The sequence below is a fragment of the Oncorhynchus clarkii genome, chromosome 24 (genome assembly GCF_045791955.1).
Source record: "Oncorhynchus clarkii lewisi isolate Uvic-CL-2024 chromosome 24, UVic_Ocla_1.0, whole genome shotgun sequence".
Taxonomy (NCBI): domain Eukaryota; kingdom Metazoa; phylum Chordata; class Actinopteri; order Salmoniformes; family Salmonidae; genus Oncorhynchus; species Oncorhynchus clarkii.
Window position 1 is genome coordinate 10,618,914 of NC_092170.1, and position 19,605 is coordinate 10,638,518.

Genomic DNA, 19,605 nt, shown 5'->3' on the forward strand with positions numbered 1-19,605 from the left:
AGAGACGGGGGGGGGGGGTCGTCTATGTTTAAGTATGCAAATAAGAGATCTCATTAAATGTGTGATCACTCACATCATTGGATAGTTCAAGAGCCGAGCACGGTTAATTAATGTTAAAATATGCATTTGAATTTCCCACCCCTGACATAATGCCTTTTGGCACTAATTTAATGCTGCAGGGGTGTGGCCTGGATCAACCTCTGTTCTACTGATGAGAACTCACACACCTGGACAAGCAGGGAGGATGGCTTTCCCCTCCCAACATCCAGACGTGTTCTTGCACATGCAATTGTGCCAAATGGGCTTGCATCTTGTGGTGTACTTTGCTGAGGGAAAATGTACTTGATACGATGTGTTGTTGTCTCACCTAGCTATCTTAAGATGAATGCACTAATTGTAAGTCGCTCTTGATAAGAGTGTCTGCTAAATGACTAAAATGTGAAAATGTTAAATGTACTACACACTAGTAAACATCTGGTCAAACCACTTAACCATATGGTCAGACAGGGGTGTTAAAATCAGATTAGATTAAGATTTCGTCTTGAACAACATCCTAGCCATTAAATATTTAACAGTGTCTCTCTCTCCCCATACATTTTTTTAAAAATGTATTTATTTTACAAAATTCAAATGATTCCGATAATGATGGGGGACTAAATGGGGGGAAAAGGGCCGGTGTGGGGGCCTCGAGGGGAAAAAGGGCCGGTGTGGGGGCCTCGAGTGAAAATAAGGGCCGGTGTGGGGGCCTCGAGTGAAAATAAGGGCCGGTGTGGGGGCCTCGAGTGAAATAAAGGGCCGGTGTGGGGGCCTCGAGGGGAAAAAAGGGCCGGTGTGGGGGCCTCGAGTGGAAAAAAAGGCTGGTGTGGGGGCCTCGAGGGGAGAAAAGTGCCGGTGTGGGGGCCTCGAGTGAAATAAAGGGCCGGTGTGGGGGCCTCGAGGGGAAAAAAGGGCCGGTGTGGGGGCCTCGAGGGGAGAAAAGGGCCAGTGTGGGGGCCTCGAGGGGAGAAAAGGGCCGGTGTGGGGGCCTCGAGGGGAAAAAAAGGACCGGGTGGGGGCCTCGAGGGGAAAAAATGTCTGGTGTGTTAGAGATGCCCGGGCGTATTTCTGGTCCCAGTCTGTCCCTGCCATTCTCTATACTATGAGTGACTTGGACTAGGTCTCAATAATACACTACTCATTCCTGTCCACCACAGCTCAGCATGCTACACACTCCAGAGTCCCCACCTCTGTCAGCCCTGAGATTGAAGTAGAGCACTTCCCAGAACTAGGCTCACAATCCCAAGGTCCCTGACTTGCATGTTCATGGAGGGCTCACTGCTCCCCACTGCTCTTGCTGACATTCTCCAGGCTGTCCCTGAGAAGGCTGTGACCTGTGAGATGTGACAGGCCCTTGTCAGGGTGGCTCAGGTTCAGCCCCTGCAGCGGGTGTGACACATGTAGAGGGCTGCTCGTAGAAGGGGATTAAGTGCTCCCCCCAGGGATCACAGAGAGAGAGCTCCGCATCTGGCACTGCAGCTGATCTCAGACCTGTCCACTGTCACTGGAGGTTTAACCCCTCCACACACACACCACACCACACCCACACACACACACACACACACACACACACCATACGCACCACCCAGCCACAGAGTAAGAAGAGCCACACTTGTTGTTGTGTGACTCTCACCCATCATCACTCACAGCTCCCCTCCAGGCCTTTGTGACTACAACGTGGTGCATTATGGGATGTTCTAAGGGTGATGTAACCGGAGTGTAACCTGAGTGTCCTTGTCCCAAGGCAACGCCATTTGACCTATCCATAAAGAATCAGGAAATTAGAAGCCACGCTGGAATAACGTGTGGTCTATGATTCAATAAAATGGATTTGTTTATCTGATGCGCTGATCAGCATGATATGGCCAGCCTGCACAAATGGGAATGGTATTTGTAAAATGGTTTTGAGGTTTATCAAAGAGTGGTCTTTCGCTGAGGTGAAAATGTTTCCCTGAAGACCTCCGTCCGTATATGTAGGCATGTGGTTGTTTTCATTGTGGTTGGCCCTCTAGCTGCTGATATGACCAAAAGAATGAGAAAGGTGGGTGGTGATTTAGCTCAGTCATTTGTTCATTATCTTCCCACTAAGAGTCTTAAAGAACAAGCTGGGCTAATTATATATTGACCCCTCATCATCGAAATCCGACAATGGCCCGACAAGAAGATTGGCTCCATGGGTTTGAGAAAGATAAAGCCGAGCCTTTTCCATTTGGAAGCACTTAGAAAGTAGCGGAGACAAAAGAAAATAAATGTTGCAGTGCCATTTGTGCCGTTCTCCCCAAGTTCTCCCAAAATCAACTGCTTAACATAAATTAGTATTCACAAAATAAATGTAACATTTCGCACAGTGGTAAATGATGCTCATGAATAATGCATGGGCATGCAAATGAGCATTTAGTTCCCAACTGCAGTTGTGTCGCTACGTGATGCTGAGTCTTTCCTCACTGGTGGTTTGTGCTTTGCTCTCGATAGTGTCTCAAATCTGCCTTCTAGTTCCCTTACGAAAGGTCTTTCCAAAATACTGGCTTGCCAACAGACGCGTACACTTGAACTACCCTGTTCAAGGAAACATGTCATCAGAAATATAAGGGCTCTTTTGGCTAGGTGGTCATTCCGTGCTGCAGTACGAGGCTCAAACATGAGTGGAATTTGGGTGATTCCATGCTAATGTGACCAGGATTAGAGTTGACCTATCCAGTCCCATCTGATTCATTCTGAGATGAGTTGTATGCTGCTGGCCCTCAGCTCCCTCCTGGCAGTGTGTCTGTGTGTCTGTGTGTCTGTGTCTGTGTCTGTGAGTGAGAGGTAGTGGGTTGGTGGCAACTTAATTGGGGAGGACGAGCACATAGTAATGGCTGGAATAAATGGGATGGTATCCAACACATGGATGTGCTTGATACTATTCCATTCACACCATTCCAGACATTATTAGTAGCTGTCTCCCCTCAGCAACCTCCTGTAGCTGGAAGCCCTCTCCGTCACTGCTGTGGTTTGCTTTCAGCATAATGTAGTTGCTTTCCCAATAATTTAAGGAAATACAATCGTTGAGACAAACCCAAAGTAATGCGGTTCAATGCAAATAACTTTTCACCACAAATGTATGAGTGTGAGGCTCACAGACCACTGCACTGTTATGTTGCTCCCAAATCCTGGTACTAGATAGCCCTAGGGTCGTACGCCTTTTATTCAGAACTAGAATATGTTGGAAAGTAATGATATGCATTGTCTTTCAGTGTTGCTGGCACACAGTCAACACAATAAATTAAAGCATGGCACCAGAAATATTTAGCTTTTCATCAAAGTAGAATTTTAAGTGCCATTTTCATAGTGAAGTTTTTAAGTTCCGTTTTCATAATAAACACGGTTCATTATAAATGGGCGGAGAAGAAATAGTTGATTTAATTGTCATAGCTTATCACGCGTTTGCAGCTTAGTAGCATAGGCCCTACATCTATCTATCTAAAGTACATCCGGGCTCAAAGCAAGCTGGAGGAGTGTGCTGCCAAATGTCATGACTTGGACCTTAAACTTTCACCTGTAGTCACAATAAACTGATGTGAAGGGGGGTGTTTGGCAATGCTAGGCAGATCTAGCCGCTCAACAGGATGGTTTTGGACAGTTCTCCTAGGGGTCTCTGTTTGCGTCAAGTGAAGATCATTGGCTTTGTTTTCAACTGAATGAGCCCAGGACTTTAGGGGGAGAATGGTAGAGAACACCTATTCATGTCTTACACCCAGTCAGACCAGGATACAGGCATAGACATACTCTCTAACACTCCTGCAGGCACGCACGCACGCACACACACACACACGCACGCACACACAGACACATCAGTCTTCCATTTTCTACAGTTCACACACAGCCACATACAAAAACACACACACCCACACAAACTATTTGTGTCTGTGATTTGGAATTCCTCTCTTTCTTTACACTCTCTCTCTCTCTCCCTCTCTCTCTCTCTCTCATTCATCTCTCTTTTCTCACACACCTCAAACTGATTTATTGCTCTGACAATCTATGTGAAATAAGAAATGTGCACTCCATTCTCTCCCACCTCATTGGGCTTCTCAGTCACTCACTCGATTAACATAGAGTTGTATGGCTTTGTCGTCATGTGATTTTCAACGCGCTCCAAATCAATCACCTTTCCATTCCCCATGGGGCCCGTGGAAAGCAGTGATTTATACCTGCTGAATCCACACAGAGATTGAATCGCTATAGAAACAGGTTCTTTCCTGGTGAAGGTAAGCCTAATTTTTCATAATTACTTTCTTCCTGAGCGTTAGTACTTGAAGTGTGTGTAAAGAGAGAGCAGTGTTTATCACGAGGCTGCTCAAGCCTCCTGGGGGGACATTTTTTGAGGGATTTAATAGAATCATTAATTAAGCAATACATCTGGTCATATTCATGACACAGTTGTTTCTGGACCCTGCTGAGTTATTGACTTAATATTTCCAGTTCACTTGTATAAAGAAGTTGATTTTATTATAATTTATCATTTTGGTCACACTTTATTTGGATAGTCTGTAGATCTGTAGGTGGAAACCTGCTTTTTATGGTTAGTGTTTGAATAAAGTTTCGGGTAAGGGTTAAGGTTAAGGTTAGGGTTAACGCTTGGGTAAGGGGTTAGTAGACAGTAGAAATGTTACTGAAAGTCTGTAGAGTGACTACAGATGATCTATCCAACTAAAGTGTTACCTAGATAGCTACTGTAAGTAAGCTACCGTACTGTAGATCGTAGCTAAGTCATCATCTTCTCTCTCTCGAACCCCTCAAGAAATATCTATTCAGGTGAAGTCCAACTGCCTTAACGATAAAACGATCAAGCAGCCACAATGCATTTCCATGGCAACTGATTTCAATCCTAATTTTCCAATCATGGCATCCTTTGTCCACGATGAGTGTGTTTGATATGGCTGCAGTGGCCATGCTAGGAGGACCCTTTGATCTGAGTGCTCTTTTCATAAGCATTGAACCACACCAGACAATCATAGCAAACATAAGCGTAACCATAGAGATCCTATCAAATATATTCTAATTCTGTGGGCGTGGCACAGAAAGAGCTTGATACATTGGGCATGCAGCGGTGAATGCTGTTGCTATGCGGTTTGAGACTTGAAATTGAGGTTGTTCGGTACGTTTACCTTTTGGATTTAGCCAGGAACAAATCTATAAGAATAACTTGAGGGTCTCTAATAAGAAAGGAACAGTCTTCCATATCGACATCCCAGGGTTGTTACTTAATTTCACGGGTAGAAGACCTTGCTCCCTGAGTGTCAGCTCAGTTGCGGCGTGCTCATTGTTTTATTTAGTTGGGTTCGGTGGCATTTGGAGGTTTAGCTGGGTTTTTTTGTGTGTTTTTTTTTTTACTCAGAAACTGTCTCTGTCTTCCACACATTTACAGGGCTTGGAAAAAACATGTTAGTTATAAGGTTAAACAGGTCTCAGAAGTCTTCATGCATTCACTGCAGGCTATTGTTCCTATCAATCAATATCCATTTAGAAATGCCAAGAGAAATGTTGATACAGTACACTATTGTTTTGTTTGTGAACAGCTTTAGTCAATGTTACCCCATGGTACTGTATGTAGCAATTGTACCGGGTATCTAATCAACCCAAGACAGCACTGCAGAGGCAGTCTTATCTGCATGCTTGGCATTCTCTTCATCCTGATCACTCCTAGATAGGCTAAATGAGAGAAACTCTGGAGACATACGTGACTAATTAAGGGAACTGCTGTTTCAGGTAAGTCCATGTGATGCTGCGTTCGAACATTTGGTCCGACATTAATTTGCTCATCAGGCTTATTGGAAGTAATGACGGATTCAGAGCCCCATTGAACATCATTGTTCTGCTTTTCCTGGAAGCTATCCTGTTTTCCCTATGTCCTCCATTCACTCTCTCTCTCTCTCTCTCTCTCTCTCTCTCTGTGTGTGTCTCCCCACAGCGGATTCTCTAGATGGGGAGGAGTACCTGGATATATCAGGGATCATGAGGAACCAGGCGGGCCGCTACGAATGCAAAGCCAGCAATGACGTGGCCACACCGGATGTCAAATACGTCAATGTTGTCGTCAACTGTAAGTCACTTTTTTTTGGGTGGGGGGGGGGGGGGGGTTGACTCCTGTTTCTCCTGGCCAGTTGTTTTTACTACATTGAGATCCATGATGATGTGTCTTTCATTAATTGATGAAAGCAATAGAACCAGATGAACTGTTGTGATTGACTCCTTAGATCCTCCCGCCATCAAGAATGCCAAGAGCTCTGAAACCCAGGTGGGCCGAATGGGGGTTCTTCAGTGTGACGCGGCCGCAGTGCCCAAACCAGAGTTTGAGTGGTACAGAGATGACAAGAGGTAAGCGTTTTGTGGTTGTTTGAATCCCAGATTGCCCCTTTAATACATGTCCTTTGGTCATAATGGCGGAAGAGCCTACCCTATTATCAGAGGTGGCTGGTGGGTTGAGCTATAGGAGGCCCGGGCACTTTTTAATGGTTAGAATGGAGTAAATGGAATGGTATCAAACATATGGAAACCACGTTTGACTCCGTTACATTGATTCCATTCCAGCCATTACAATGAGCCCGTCCTCCTATAGCTTCTCCCACCAGCCTCCACTGCATGTCATGCAAAATGTAAAAGTTGTCCAGGGAACCAATTTCACACGTGGTACAGAGAGGACACTTATAGAGGAGAACCGTAGGTGGAAATTCGTATGTGATCACTAAGCAATGGCAACCATGTTCCTTTCATCTTAACACTAGTCATGTAATAACCTCTCAGATTGCTTCACTGTAACATATTCAGTGGCTATGCAAAGCCCGAAAAGTGAAAGTGTTTATGGTAATGTTCACACTAAACAGTCTTTGTAAGCTCGAACGATTGTGATAAACAAAAATTACAAACTGAGGAGCAACTTTGGTGTAAGTACTATCTGCTATTTTATTGCAGAAGTAGTCTAGGTACTCAGTATATAATTGATGATTGTTCAGATATTTAAATTGTTCACTACCATTATTTTATAAAACGGGTTCAGTCAGCACTTTGCCTTTCCGACTCCAATCATTCCACGTCCCTTTTGATGAGCTGAGGTGATTTGGTCAAGTGTGAAACGCTTTATCTAGAAACAATTGATCCTTAATTGCGATACGTATTTGGAAACCTTTAACACTCAACTTAATTATCATCCCAATTATTATAATTTTTTTTTACAAATGCAAAAGATGCACTTACTGCATGGTGTACCGGACACCCCCGCAGCCCCTGGAAGGTGGGGGCCACGAGCTTTTGGGGGCCCTTACGCCTGTCATCGATGTCAATTTAAAAAAATGTAATAAATACTTTTTATTATATTTCCGTATGTACTAGGATACTAAGTGTTTGTTTCTTGGGCTTCAGGAATGTGACTGAAAATGTGCCCCAGGTCTTGAAAAAATAACAAACTGTATGTACAAACTGTAGCTTCCAGGAAAAGTATTAGGGGGTATCAGCAAACAAATGCCATGGTCAAGCCTACAACAGCACCAGTGCAATGAGTGGAGCTTACTCAGGTGTCCAAAAAAGCTCATGTCAGACGAGAGCCTAATGGTTCTTAGGTAGTTCTTTATGAGTTTTCGTTTTAGAAAATGATCTCTCCGCAGAAGCGACAGATACAAGGATGGTAAAAACAGCTTGATTGCTGTAGAAACATCAGGGAAACTGGACAGAAAAGAATGGTGCTTTCTGGTCACATTTCATTTGTCACATGCGCCGATACAACCGGTGTAGACCTTACAGTGAAACGCTTACTCACAAGCCCTTAAACAACAATGCGGTTTTAAGAAAATACCAACAACAAAAAAGTAAGAGATAAGAATAACAAAAAAAATGGAAGAGCAGCAGTAAATAACAATAGCAGGGCCAAATACAGGGGGTACTGGTACAGAGTCGATGTGTCAATGTGCGGGGCCACCGGTTTCGAGGTAATTGAGGTAATTATGTACATGTAGGTTGAGTCATTAAAGTGGCTTTGCATAGATAATAACAGAGAGTAGCAGCAGCGTGGGGTGGGGGGGGGGGGGGGGACAATGCAAATAGTCTGGGTAGCCATTTGATTAGCTGTTCGGGTGTCTTATGGCTTGGGGGTAGAAGCTGTTTAGAAGCCTATTGGATCTAGACTGGCGCTCCGGTACCGCTTGCCGTGCGGTAGCAGAGAGAACAGTCTATGACTAGGGTGGCTGGAGTCTTTGACAATTTTCAGGGTCTTCTTCTGACACTGCCTGGTATAGAGGTCCCGGATGGCAGGAAGATGTACTGGGCCGTATGCACTACCCTCTGTAGTCCCTTGTGGTTGGAGGCCAAGCAGTTGCCATACCAGGCAGTGATGTAACCCGTCAGGATGCTCTCGATGGTGCAGCTGTAAAACCTTTTGAGGATCTGAGGACCCATGACAAATCTTTTCAGTCTCCCGAGGGGGAATAGGTTTTGTCGTGCCCTCTTCACGACTGTCTTGGTGTGCTTGTACCATGTTAGTTTGTTGGTGATGTGGACTCCAAGGAACTTGAAGCTCTCAACCCGCTCCACCTCAGCCCCGTTGATAAGAATGGGGACGTGCTCGGTCCTCCTTTTCCTGTAGTCCACAATCATCTCATTTGTCTTGATCATGTTGAGGGAGAGGTTGTTGTCCTTGCACCACACGGTTAGGTCTCTGACCTCCTCCGTATAGGCTGTCTCATCATTGTCGGTGATCAGGCCTACAACTGTTGTCATCAGCAAACTTAATGATGGTGTTGGAGTTGTGCCTGGCCGTGCAGTCATGAGTGAACAGGAGGCGACTGAGCATGCACCCCTGTGTTGAGGATCAGCGTTGATTATGTGTTGTTACCTACCCTTACCACCTGGGGGGGCGGCCCGTTAGGAAGTCCAGGATCCAGTCTCAGAGGGAGGTGTTTAGTCCCAAGGGTCCTTAGCTTAGTGATGAGCTTTGAGGGCACTATGGTGTTGAACGTTGAGCGGTAGTCAATGAATAGCATTCTCACATACAGTAGGTGTTAATTTTGTCCAGGTGGGGTGGAGTGTGGAGTGCAATAGAGATTGCATCATCTGTGGATCTGTTGGTGCGGTATGCAAATTGGAGTGGGTCTAAGGTTTCTGGGATAATGGTGTTGATGTGAAACATGACCAGCCTTTCAAAGCATTTCATGGCTACAGACGTGAGTGCTATGGGTCGGTAGTCATTTAGGCAGGTCACCTTAGTGTTCTTGAGCACAAATGCAGCAGTTCTGCAACATCTTTAATTGAGCCTCTCATTCTCCTTAATTCCCGGCCTCATATACAGATGAACTGTAAAGGAAGCTCTGGGACAGGTCGTCTGGACACTGGACAGCCAATAAATTAGAAGAGGCAGGGCTCAAGGGCCTTGAACAACAAAAAAAAAACATTTTTTGTTCATACTGGTGAATCGTTTGAGTTGTGTGGTTGCAATATCAACAGTCCCTTATCTCTGGTATATCTTGGCATTAGTCATTCAAGACTAAGTTTAAATTGTGTGCAGCACAATGGACATACACTGGGTGCATGAACCCCTGCTCTTTCCTTGACATAGACTGACCAGGTGAATCGAGGTGAAAGCTATGATCACTTATTGATGTCACTTGTCAAATCCACTTCAATCAGTGTAGATGAAGGGAAGGAGAAAGGCGGGTTAAAGAAGGATTTTTAAGCCACGAGACAATTGGGACATGGATTGTGTATGTGTGCCATTCAGAGGGTGAATGGGCAAGACTAAAGATTTACTGTAAGTGCCTTTGAATGGGGTATGGCAGTAGGTGGCAGGCGCACCTGTTCATGTCCAGAACTGCAACACTGCTGGGTCTTTTCACACACTCCTGTGTGTATCAAGAATAGTCCACCACTCAAAGGACATCCAGCCAACTTGACACAACTGTGGGAAGCTTTGGAGTCAACATGGGCCAGCATCCCTGTGGAACGCTTTTGACACCTTGTAGAGTCCATGCCCCAACGAATTGAGGCACTTCTGAGGGCAAAAGGTGTGTGTGTGTGTGGGGGGGGGGTGCAACTCAATATTAGGAAGGGGTTTGTAATGTTTTGTACACTCAGTGTATATTGCACTATGTCTCAGGAAAGACTATTTGGGGTGGCAGTACTCAGCATAGAAAACTGTCGGGCCGTAACCTGGACCTACAGGCCGTGGTGAAAGCATGTGCACACAAAAAAGGGGAACTTCAGGAGACCAGGTGAGTCTCTCAAGTTGGATTTCATTTACTTTGAATATTTCAGCCCATTTATGTAGGCTATTAGCCAGATAGTGGCTGAATTTATCCTCTAACCGACTACTTTTTTCCTCATTGCAGCTATAGATAGTACACTGCGTAATGGAACAATCCCTAGTTAGTGAGTGTTTTGAGGGTAGACAATGTACTATTTGGCATTAATAGACTACATCTGGAAGAGAGCAGGATGACGGCTCAGTTTATGCAGGTTCAGGTACCCTATAAAGGACAGCTGTATATTCAAAAAATAATAAATTGGTAGCTGATTAGTATTCTGTTGTATCTAAAATGTATTTGACAAATCTGCAATGTTTGAATTTCCAACTTTAATTACTGAAAGAGTAACATTGTTTCCACTGGCCAGCAGTCTAAAATGGCAGCATTGCGACACCGGGTATATCTTTGTGAAATGTTAGGCTTAACCTTGAGAAAATGATGACCAAAATAGGCCTACCATTAAACATTTATCCATTAGCTAAAGCAAAGGTATGCCCTGGCTCCATAGAAAGCCTTTCATCGATTCGACAGGCATGCAGCTGCGTAGACATGTTGCAATTTCAGCACCATGGACAGCGATCGGTAGTCTACTTTGTGAGTGGCTGTCTGGCTGACGCATTTGATTATTATAACGCAAACCTTACAGGGGGCCCAGAGAAACTACGTTACATCAGTGACTTACTGTTAGCTGTTTTATCATGTATTTCCACAGAGGTTTTTTTTGTGTAACACAGCTGCGAGACAACATTTTTTTTTGTGTTCCCTCCTGGGTGTCCATTAGCTCCGGAAGTGTCGTTGTTCAGGTACTGTAAATATGCATCGCAAAATACCTCTGTGTAAGTGTATTTGTGAAATTGTTTTGGGATGATAATTAAGTGGAGTGTTAAAGATTTCCAAAACCACATCACAAGGGTCAGGGCTCTTAACATATTTCCCCCGCACGACAGATAGGTTTGTGAATGGACTGTAAGGCACTAGCATTACTGTACATGAATGGGAAAAGTTTTGATTAGAAGGGAGAGTATACCTTCTTGTCAAAATGTTATGGCTAGTAAAGAATTGTGTATATTCACTAATGAATCAGCTAGCACACAGGGTCAAACCACAAACCAAAATCCAAATAACCAAGCCTTCCAAACGTTACAGAAGCAATAGTCCACAGAGGAAAAATGTATTGAAAATCAATACAAAATCCCCTAAACAAGTCTTTGTGAATGTTCTCACTTATATGGAGTTGAGAAAACTCGTATTTTAAACTACAAAGAGTTTCTTGGTTACGAACATTTCTGACCACAACATTACAGTCAAGATGGCTTCCTTCTGACACACCCATTCAAACCAGGAAGTGACTATGGGTGTAGCCAGGGAGTGACCGGGCGGCGCCCACAGCCTATACACATCTCAAGAAACCATGGAACCTTGCGTGTTACAATGTTACTGTAGTTATTTTGTTCCCCTGAATTCCTGGCTTGGTTATTTCTTGAGATAAATCCACATCTCAGGCCACCTGTTTTTGTGGATCCAGCTATATGCCACAATCGAAAATGAATGGAAAAGATAAGCACCATATAATATCCAGATTTGCTCTGCTTATCTTTTCATTTGGGGTTGAGTAATATAGCTGGATCTAAACAGCCAATGGCATGGCATGTGGACTCATCTTCACATTAGACTACCTTTCAGGTCAGAAAACAACTGCCAAACTTTGAATTCAAACTCTAATACCTTTAAGTGCCCTTCCTTTACCTCTGCAAGTTATTCATTTTTCTCCTTCAACGACTTCCTTGATGTAATACAATACCATAATTTCAAATAATGCTTGGTCAGTAGATTTTATGTCTTGTCTTTAACGATTAACTTGGTGTACCTCATCAAGCATATTTACTTCCACTCTGCAAGAGGCCTGTTCCTCGACTTGTTTTCTGTAATTCCCTTTAACCTTACCAGCACTGACCTCGTCATGACTGCCCACCACTGCTGTTACGTTTGAACTACTTTACCGCCGAGATCTCCACACCATCTCCCAGTAGCATCTGATGTACAGGAATCCTCTAGTGCTTATTGATACTGCAGCAATTAGCATTTCCCAAGACTGACCCGCTCGTCCTAATCCTCTGCTGGGGATTCTGAGGCTCATTACTTTTGCTGCGGCTTGGTCCTTTGATCTGGAACCTCCCGGTCCTCTATTAGTCTCTAGTTTCTGATTACATCCCGCGTTCTGGCACCTCCCCTGTACGATGCCGCATGAACGTCTTCAGGGAAGAGGAGGGTGGTACAGTATAGCCTGGTTAACCCAGACGGAACACTGTACTCACTCATTGTGAACTGAAACAATGGTGGAGTGCTCTTCACAGAACCTGATATTCCCACAATGTTGAATATGGGGAAGCGTTTTTGTTTCTCCCCATCAACATGAGTTGCTGTCTCAACCACTTGGCAACATTTGCCATTTTCCCTGCCACGTGCAACGTCTTGTTGATTTCCTTTATCAACAGCCTGTAGACATCCTACTTCTGTCACTCACCGTTTCCTGTAATAGCCTACTTTAGATGCACCCACATGCCAACTCGAGAGGTGGCGAATGAGATGAGTCTGCCTGATTGTTTGACACATTCCCGTTCAAACCAGTTTCTGTACCTTTTGCCCCATTTCAGTACATGAATCAAATCTGTCCTTCTGTTAAAAAAATGGTTGTGGCTTCTAAAAGTGAATATGTCATTTAAAAGACATGTGCTGCCATCTACCAGTGGAAGATGATGGTGCAATGAACTAGGTCTTATTTGGATCCCTTCCCTGGATGCTTCAGACTTCACACAGTTGCTTATGACCTGACCATAGCTGGAAATGTTGTATTCCATGCTTGCTCAACCAGGACTCGGGGGAAGACATAACATTGTAAACGTAAATCTGTCTCCCTCCATTTAGTATGATACAGTGGGGCAAAAAAGTATTTAGTCAGCCACCAATTGTGCAAGTTCTCCCACTTAAAAAGATGAGAGAGGCCTGTAATTTTCATCATAGGTACACTTCAACTATGACAGACAAAATTAGAAAAAAAAATCACATTGTAGGATTTTTAATGAATTTATTTGCAAATTATGGTGGAAAATAAGTATTTGGTCACCTACAAACAAGCAAGATTTCTGGCTCTCACAGACCTGTAACGTCTTATTTAAGAGGCTCCTCTGTCCTCCACTCGTTACCTGTATTAATGGCACCTGTTTGAACTTGTTATCAGTATAAAAGACACCTGTCCACAACCTCAAACAGTCACACTCCAAACTCCACTATGGCCAAGACCAAAGAGCTGTCAAAGGACACCAGAAACACAATTGTGGACTTGCACCAGGCTGGGAAGACTGAATCTGCAATAGATAAGCAGCTTGGTTTGAAGAAATCAACTGTGGGAGCAATTATTAGGAAATGGAAGACATACAAGACCACTGATAATCTCCCTCGATCTGGGGCTCCACGCACGATCTCACCCCGTGGGGTCAAAATGATCACAAGAACGGTGAGCAAAAATCCCAGAACCACACGGGGGGACCTAGTGAATGACCTGCAGAGAGCTGGGACCAAAGTAACAAAGCCTACCATCAGTAACACACTACGCCGCCAGGGACTCAAATCCTGCAGTGCCAGACGTGTCCCCCTGCTTAATTAAGCCAGTACATGTCCAGGCCCATCTGAAGTTTGCTAGAGAGCATTTGGATGATCCAGAAGAAGATTGGGAGAATGTCATATGGTCAGATGAAACCAAAATATAACTTTTTGGTAAAAACTCAATTCGTCGTGTTTGGAGGACAAAGAATGCTGAGTTGCATCCAAAGAACACCATACCCACTGTGAAGCATGGGGGTGGAAACATCATGCTTTGGGGCTGTTTATCTGCAAAGGGACCAGGACAACTGATCCGTGTAAAGGAAAGAATGAATGGGGCCATGTATCGTGAGATTTTGAGTGAAAACCTCCTTCCATCAGCAAGGGTATTGAAGATGAAACGCGGCTGGGTCTTTCTGCATGACAATGATCCCAAACACACCGCCCGGGCAACGAAGGAGTGGCTTCGTAAGAAGCATTTCAAGGTCCTGGAGTGGCCTAGCCAGTCTCCAGATCTCAACGCCATAGAAAATCTTTGGAGGGAGTTGAAAGTCTGTGTTGCCCAGCAACAGCCCCAAAACATCACTGTTCTAGAGGAGATCTGCATGGAGGAATGGGCCAAAATACCAGCAACAGTGTGTGAAAACCTTGTGAAGACTTAAAGAAAACGTTTGACTTCTGTCATTGCCAACAAAGGGTATATAACAAAGTATTGAGATGAACTTTTGTTATTGACCAAATACTAATTTTCCACCATAATTTGCAAATAAATTCATTCAAAATCCTACAATGTGATTTAAAAAAAAAATAATTCTAATTTTGTCTGTCATAGTTGGTGTGTGAACGGTGGTGTGAACGGTCCCCACCCAAGGTGTCCCTCTAGGAGGATCTCAGCACTTTCTCAACTTTCTGTTTCCCCACCATCAGATTATGCTGTCTCATGATGTGCACTCACTTTCCTTTTTATGCAAATGCTTTATACTACCGTGTGTCAGCACAAACCCACTGCCCCCTTAAATCAGTCTCAGCTATCCTAGCACATTACCTCAAGTTACATACATTACCTCAAGTGTGCCTTTACAATGTATTATACACTGATTATACCAAACACCTTCCTTTTACCCTGAGAACAGCCTCAATTCATCGGGGCATGGACTCTACAAGGTGTCGAATGCGTTCCAAGGGGATGCTGGCCCAAGTTGACAATGCTTCCCACAGTTGTGTCAAGTTGGCTGGATGTCCTTTGGGTGGTGGACCATTCTTGATACACACGGGAAACTGTTGAGCGTTAAAAAAAAAAAAACAGCAGCGTTGCAGTTCTTGACACAAACTGGTACGCCTGGCACCTACTACCATACCTCGTTCAAAGGCACTTAAATCTTTTGTCTTGCCCATTCACCATTTGAAAGGCACACATGCACAATCCATGTCTCAATTGTCTCAAGGCTTAAAAATCCTTCTTTAACCCGTCTCCTCCCCTTCATCTACACTGATTTGAAGTGGATTTTAACAAGTGACATCAACAAGGGATCATAGCATTCACTTGGATTCACCTGGCCAGTCAATGTCAAGGAAATAGTGTACTGCTGTGTCAACTCAATGTCAATAGACTCTATGATAAGGCAAACCAATGTTATCATAAATCATTATTTGTATGTAAATATATGAGAGGAACTGTGTGAACCTTTATTTATTATTTGAAACAAGCTGACTACTACTGTATGTATTCTGAAGACAAAAGTGGCAGACAAATCAGATGTCGTGAGTTTTATGCATAGTGTGCTATAATGCCTAACACGATGTGGCGTCTTGTCCAGGCTATCCAACGCCCAGGGAATCAGCATCCAGATCGTAGGGACCACAACTGTCCTGATGATCTCCAACGTAACAGAGGAGGACTATGGAAACTACACATGTGTTGCAACCAACAAACTCGGGATCCAAAATGCTAGTCTCTTCCTCTATAGTAAGTGACTTTGGAATAGTATGCAGTCCCCCAAAATCTCTTAGTTAAATGTCTCTGAAATTAGACACTTTAGACAATGTTACAAATTCTAGGCCCTATTCCGTTCAGGTGTGGGCCTAGAAAATGATGTGTTACATGGTCTGACCACCAGATGTCACTCACGGCACACAAATGAATTCCTGTAGTGTCATAGCAACAGTACCGATACTCAGACAAGGGACCTGTTAGGCATAACAGTTTATACATTTACACATTATTACATCACATAGAAGTGACATATATTAAATTAAACATCAACAAAACGAATGTATTAGTCTTTAACCTCTCTTTTCTCCCTCCCTCCCTCCCTCCCTCCCTCCCTCCCTCCCTCCCTCCCTCCCTCCCTCCCTCCCTCCCTCCTCAGGACCTGGTACGGGCCGAGACATCAACGGCTCCGCCTGCCTATCCCAGTCACTGTGGCTCCTCCTGGCCTCCATCACCTGCCTTCTCTTCAAGTGTTAATCACACCACCAACCTCCCATTGTTATTACCTACCCAGTTATTACATTGAGACTGTTTGCGTAATGTAACACAAATCCTGACGTGCTCCGATGCACCAAACTAGATAATAAGAAGATAGAATGGGCTTATCAATAAGTTTTAGTAACAAAAAAAATATGAAATGGAGACAATGGAACAAACACTGCTTTTTCTAAGAAACATTTATTGCCATTTTAACATGCTGAAGTTTTGCTTTTCCGCTGTCATTACTCTTGTTTCGGTTGGGGTGGGGTTCATTGTATTTCGTCCAAATTAATACGTCAGTCTAAACCTCCAAGTGGCAGGGATTTCAGGTCAAGTACAACAATCATGGATATCTGCGAGAAGCACTGAGACATTCAAGTTACTGCTCCTTTCCTAATGGCATTTTACTGTATTGTTAAACGAAAAGGTCATTGTAACCAGTGCATTATCAGACATTATGAACTGGGTGATTCGAGCCCTGAATCCTGATTGGCCGGCAGCCGTGGTATATCAGACCATATACCACAAAACATGTATTTTTACTTCTCTAATTACATTGGTAACCAGTTTATAAAGCAACAAGGCACCTCGGGGGTTTGTGATATATGGCCAATATACCACGGCTAAGGGCTGTATCCAGGCACTCCGCTTTGCGTCGTGCATAAGAACAGCTCTTAGCCGTGGTATATTGGCCATATACCACACCCCCTCGTACCGTATTGCTTAAATAATATGCCAATATCTGTCCAAAAATCAAAGTTAAATAAATATAAAACAAAACAATAGATTTTAAACAGTATATAATACACATTATGTCAAAGCCAACACTCCAGTCAACATTGCATAAAAAACGTAGAACGTGCAATGTTATACTTGGTATACTTAATTACAATAGTGAAGTGATCATAACCGGGTACAAATAGCCTCAGCTACATTAGATACATGGCTTGCTGCCTCTAAATTAACTGCCTCATTTTTGGATGCATCAAAGGATGAGGATGCTCAATAACTGTGGACTAGCATGAGGTATGCTTTGGTGAACTACTCTTTGCAAAACCCTCATAGAAACGCTTAAAATGTGTATTCATTCTTTATGTCGAAAAAGAAGACCTACTTTCAGGACCTTCTTCAAACAAAACATAGGTAATATTGATGCGTTACTGTATATAATAAAAAAATAAAACAAAAAAAAGGATTTCTCTATATGATAAAAAAAGAACTTGTTCCACCACTGTAACAAGACAAAATAATCATTATTGTTGCTGCGTATGTTGTTTGTATGATTACAAGCCAACCAAATGCTGTTCAGTTTCTCTATGTCAAACTGTATTTAGCTTCAGAAATGGCCTGCCATATTAGCTGTTATCTTGTCATCGTTCTCCATTTAATTTTGAGCTACAACAGTTATACTGCTGGAATTTGGACATGAATGATGTGCTTTTCTTTTCTGTGTGTGTGTGTGTGTCTTTTCATAATGACATATGGAAACTCATAACTTATGGATTTATTTTAAATCATTTCCGTTAATGGTGTATATACTTGAATCCAATGTCCTTCTATATAAAGACAAATTGAATATGTCCATGTTTCTAAATAGGTCTGTAATTTGTTAATAATTAACTTGTAGTGTTCCAATGGAAGCAGCCCTTTGCACCATGCAAGTAAAGACCACTAGAGATCAATGTTTTTAAAAGGGTTTAATCAGGTCAAGTTAGTACATTTTATTGTACCTTTCCAACTAAATTGTCATTTTTTGTTGTCTTTGAGTAGGGTACGTAGATGTATTTGGTTTCTATAATGAAAGCTCATTGGAGAGTGTCCGTGAGCGGAATGCCAACAAAACAGCTAGGTCTCTTGATGACAGTGTCTACGGCTATTTGTCAAGTCAGTGTGTTCACAAAACCAACCTGTAATGTAAGCAATGCTCTCTGAAATCTCATCATCGTTAAAAAAAAAACTCCACTGAATTCATACTGCTTTGGAACCATGACTGTAAGGTAGTTGTCCATCTAAGCAGTCAGAGTTCTTTGCTCGAAAACAGACTTGCTGTATGTTAGCCTTAGTGCTATCCTGAGAATCTAACTGTGTGTCATCTCTGTAGTTTCAATTACCCATAAAACAATGGACGCTAGGCCTACTGTACATCCTGCCTCTGGACGATAGTTTATTAACAAAATAATCTGATTAAGAAATGAATAATCTGTCTGTTCACTTCAATAAAGGGGTATGTATTATAATTTGATGGGAAGAGTTTTTACATGTCTGAATGGAAAGGCTTGTGGACTAGAATACGGTGCTGTACCTGTCTGCCTGGCAAAGCTGGGGAAAGCAGTGGGCCGGTCTTGCACTGATTGACAGTCTCCCCAGCCAGTGAGCCATCAGACGTTCAGCTGAAGTCTTTCCCAAGAGGAGGGGTCTCACCTGACTGCACTGTACCCTGCCTGTATATACAGTCCCTGATCCCATCTAGATTCTTACTAATAATGAACATTGCATCCCATCGCTGTATAAAATTGGCTTGTGTGTGTGTGTGTGTGCACGCCCTGTTGAGTTACTTTGGCTTGTTTTAAGCCATTGAAAGAGATACATGTGCCATGGATCACCAGTCATGTACGTTGGCCACACGTCTATCCATCCCACCAAGCTATGGTTACATGTGTAACCCGCCATCTTATGATTTACCTCACCTGTATATAAACTGTTTTTAGAATATATTTAAGCTGAGTCTATCCCTAAATTCACTTTGTTGATAATTACCCACTGTAGGACACAGAGGAATGTCACATTTGTACTTCCCTTTGTCACAAGAATGGAATTCCTAGACAATTATACAATCATTACACAGCAATGTCCTGTTTTTCTATTTCCTTTGATTTATGGTAACGTTTGTTTGCGATTGGTTTCTAAAAATGGTATGTAAAAGGTATACAAGAGAAATTTTCAAAACAAAATACATTTGTTTGAATTCAGTGTTCTGTATTTGAATGTGGATTGAGATGTCGACGAGTAATCTTTTTGGAGAACGCTTGAAACACAGTATCTTCCTGGTACAATTGTGTTTATCACCATGTAACATGCAAATAAAATAATATACGTATTGTTAATTTTCATTGGGAGATTTGTGTCCTATACTATACATTTCTGGAGTGCTTGAAAAACTAGGAATCTGTTTTGGAACAGGAGAGAGGTTTCTATGACGCTTTCTAGCCAGTTAACTCTGGACATAGGAAA

The 19,605-nt window shown here is 43.1% G+C and overlaps 1 protein-coding gene across 1 annotated transcript in view; it reads left to right on the forward strand.

Annotated features, from left to right (window-relative positions):
• LOC139382881 (limbic system-associated membrane protein-like) overlaps positions 1-19,478 on the forward strand; it is a 147,009-nt gene extending 127,531 nt beyond the window's left edge. The window contains exons 4-7 of the mRNA XM_071127127.1: positions 5,987-6,118; positions 6,273-6,393; positions 15,722-15,870; positions 16,274-19,478. Coding sequence (XP_070983228.1) covers positions 5,987-6,118; positions 6,273-6,393; positions 15,722-15,870; positions 16,274-16,371 — 500 coding nt within the window. The 3' untranslated portion in view covers positions 16,372-19,478. The remainder of the gene's footprint in view (positions 1-5,986; positions 6,119-6,272; positions 6,394-15,721; positions 15,871-16,273) is intronic.
• Positions 19,479-19,605: the final 127 nt, after the last annotated feature.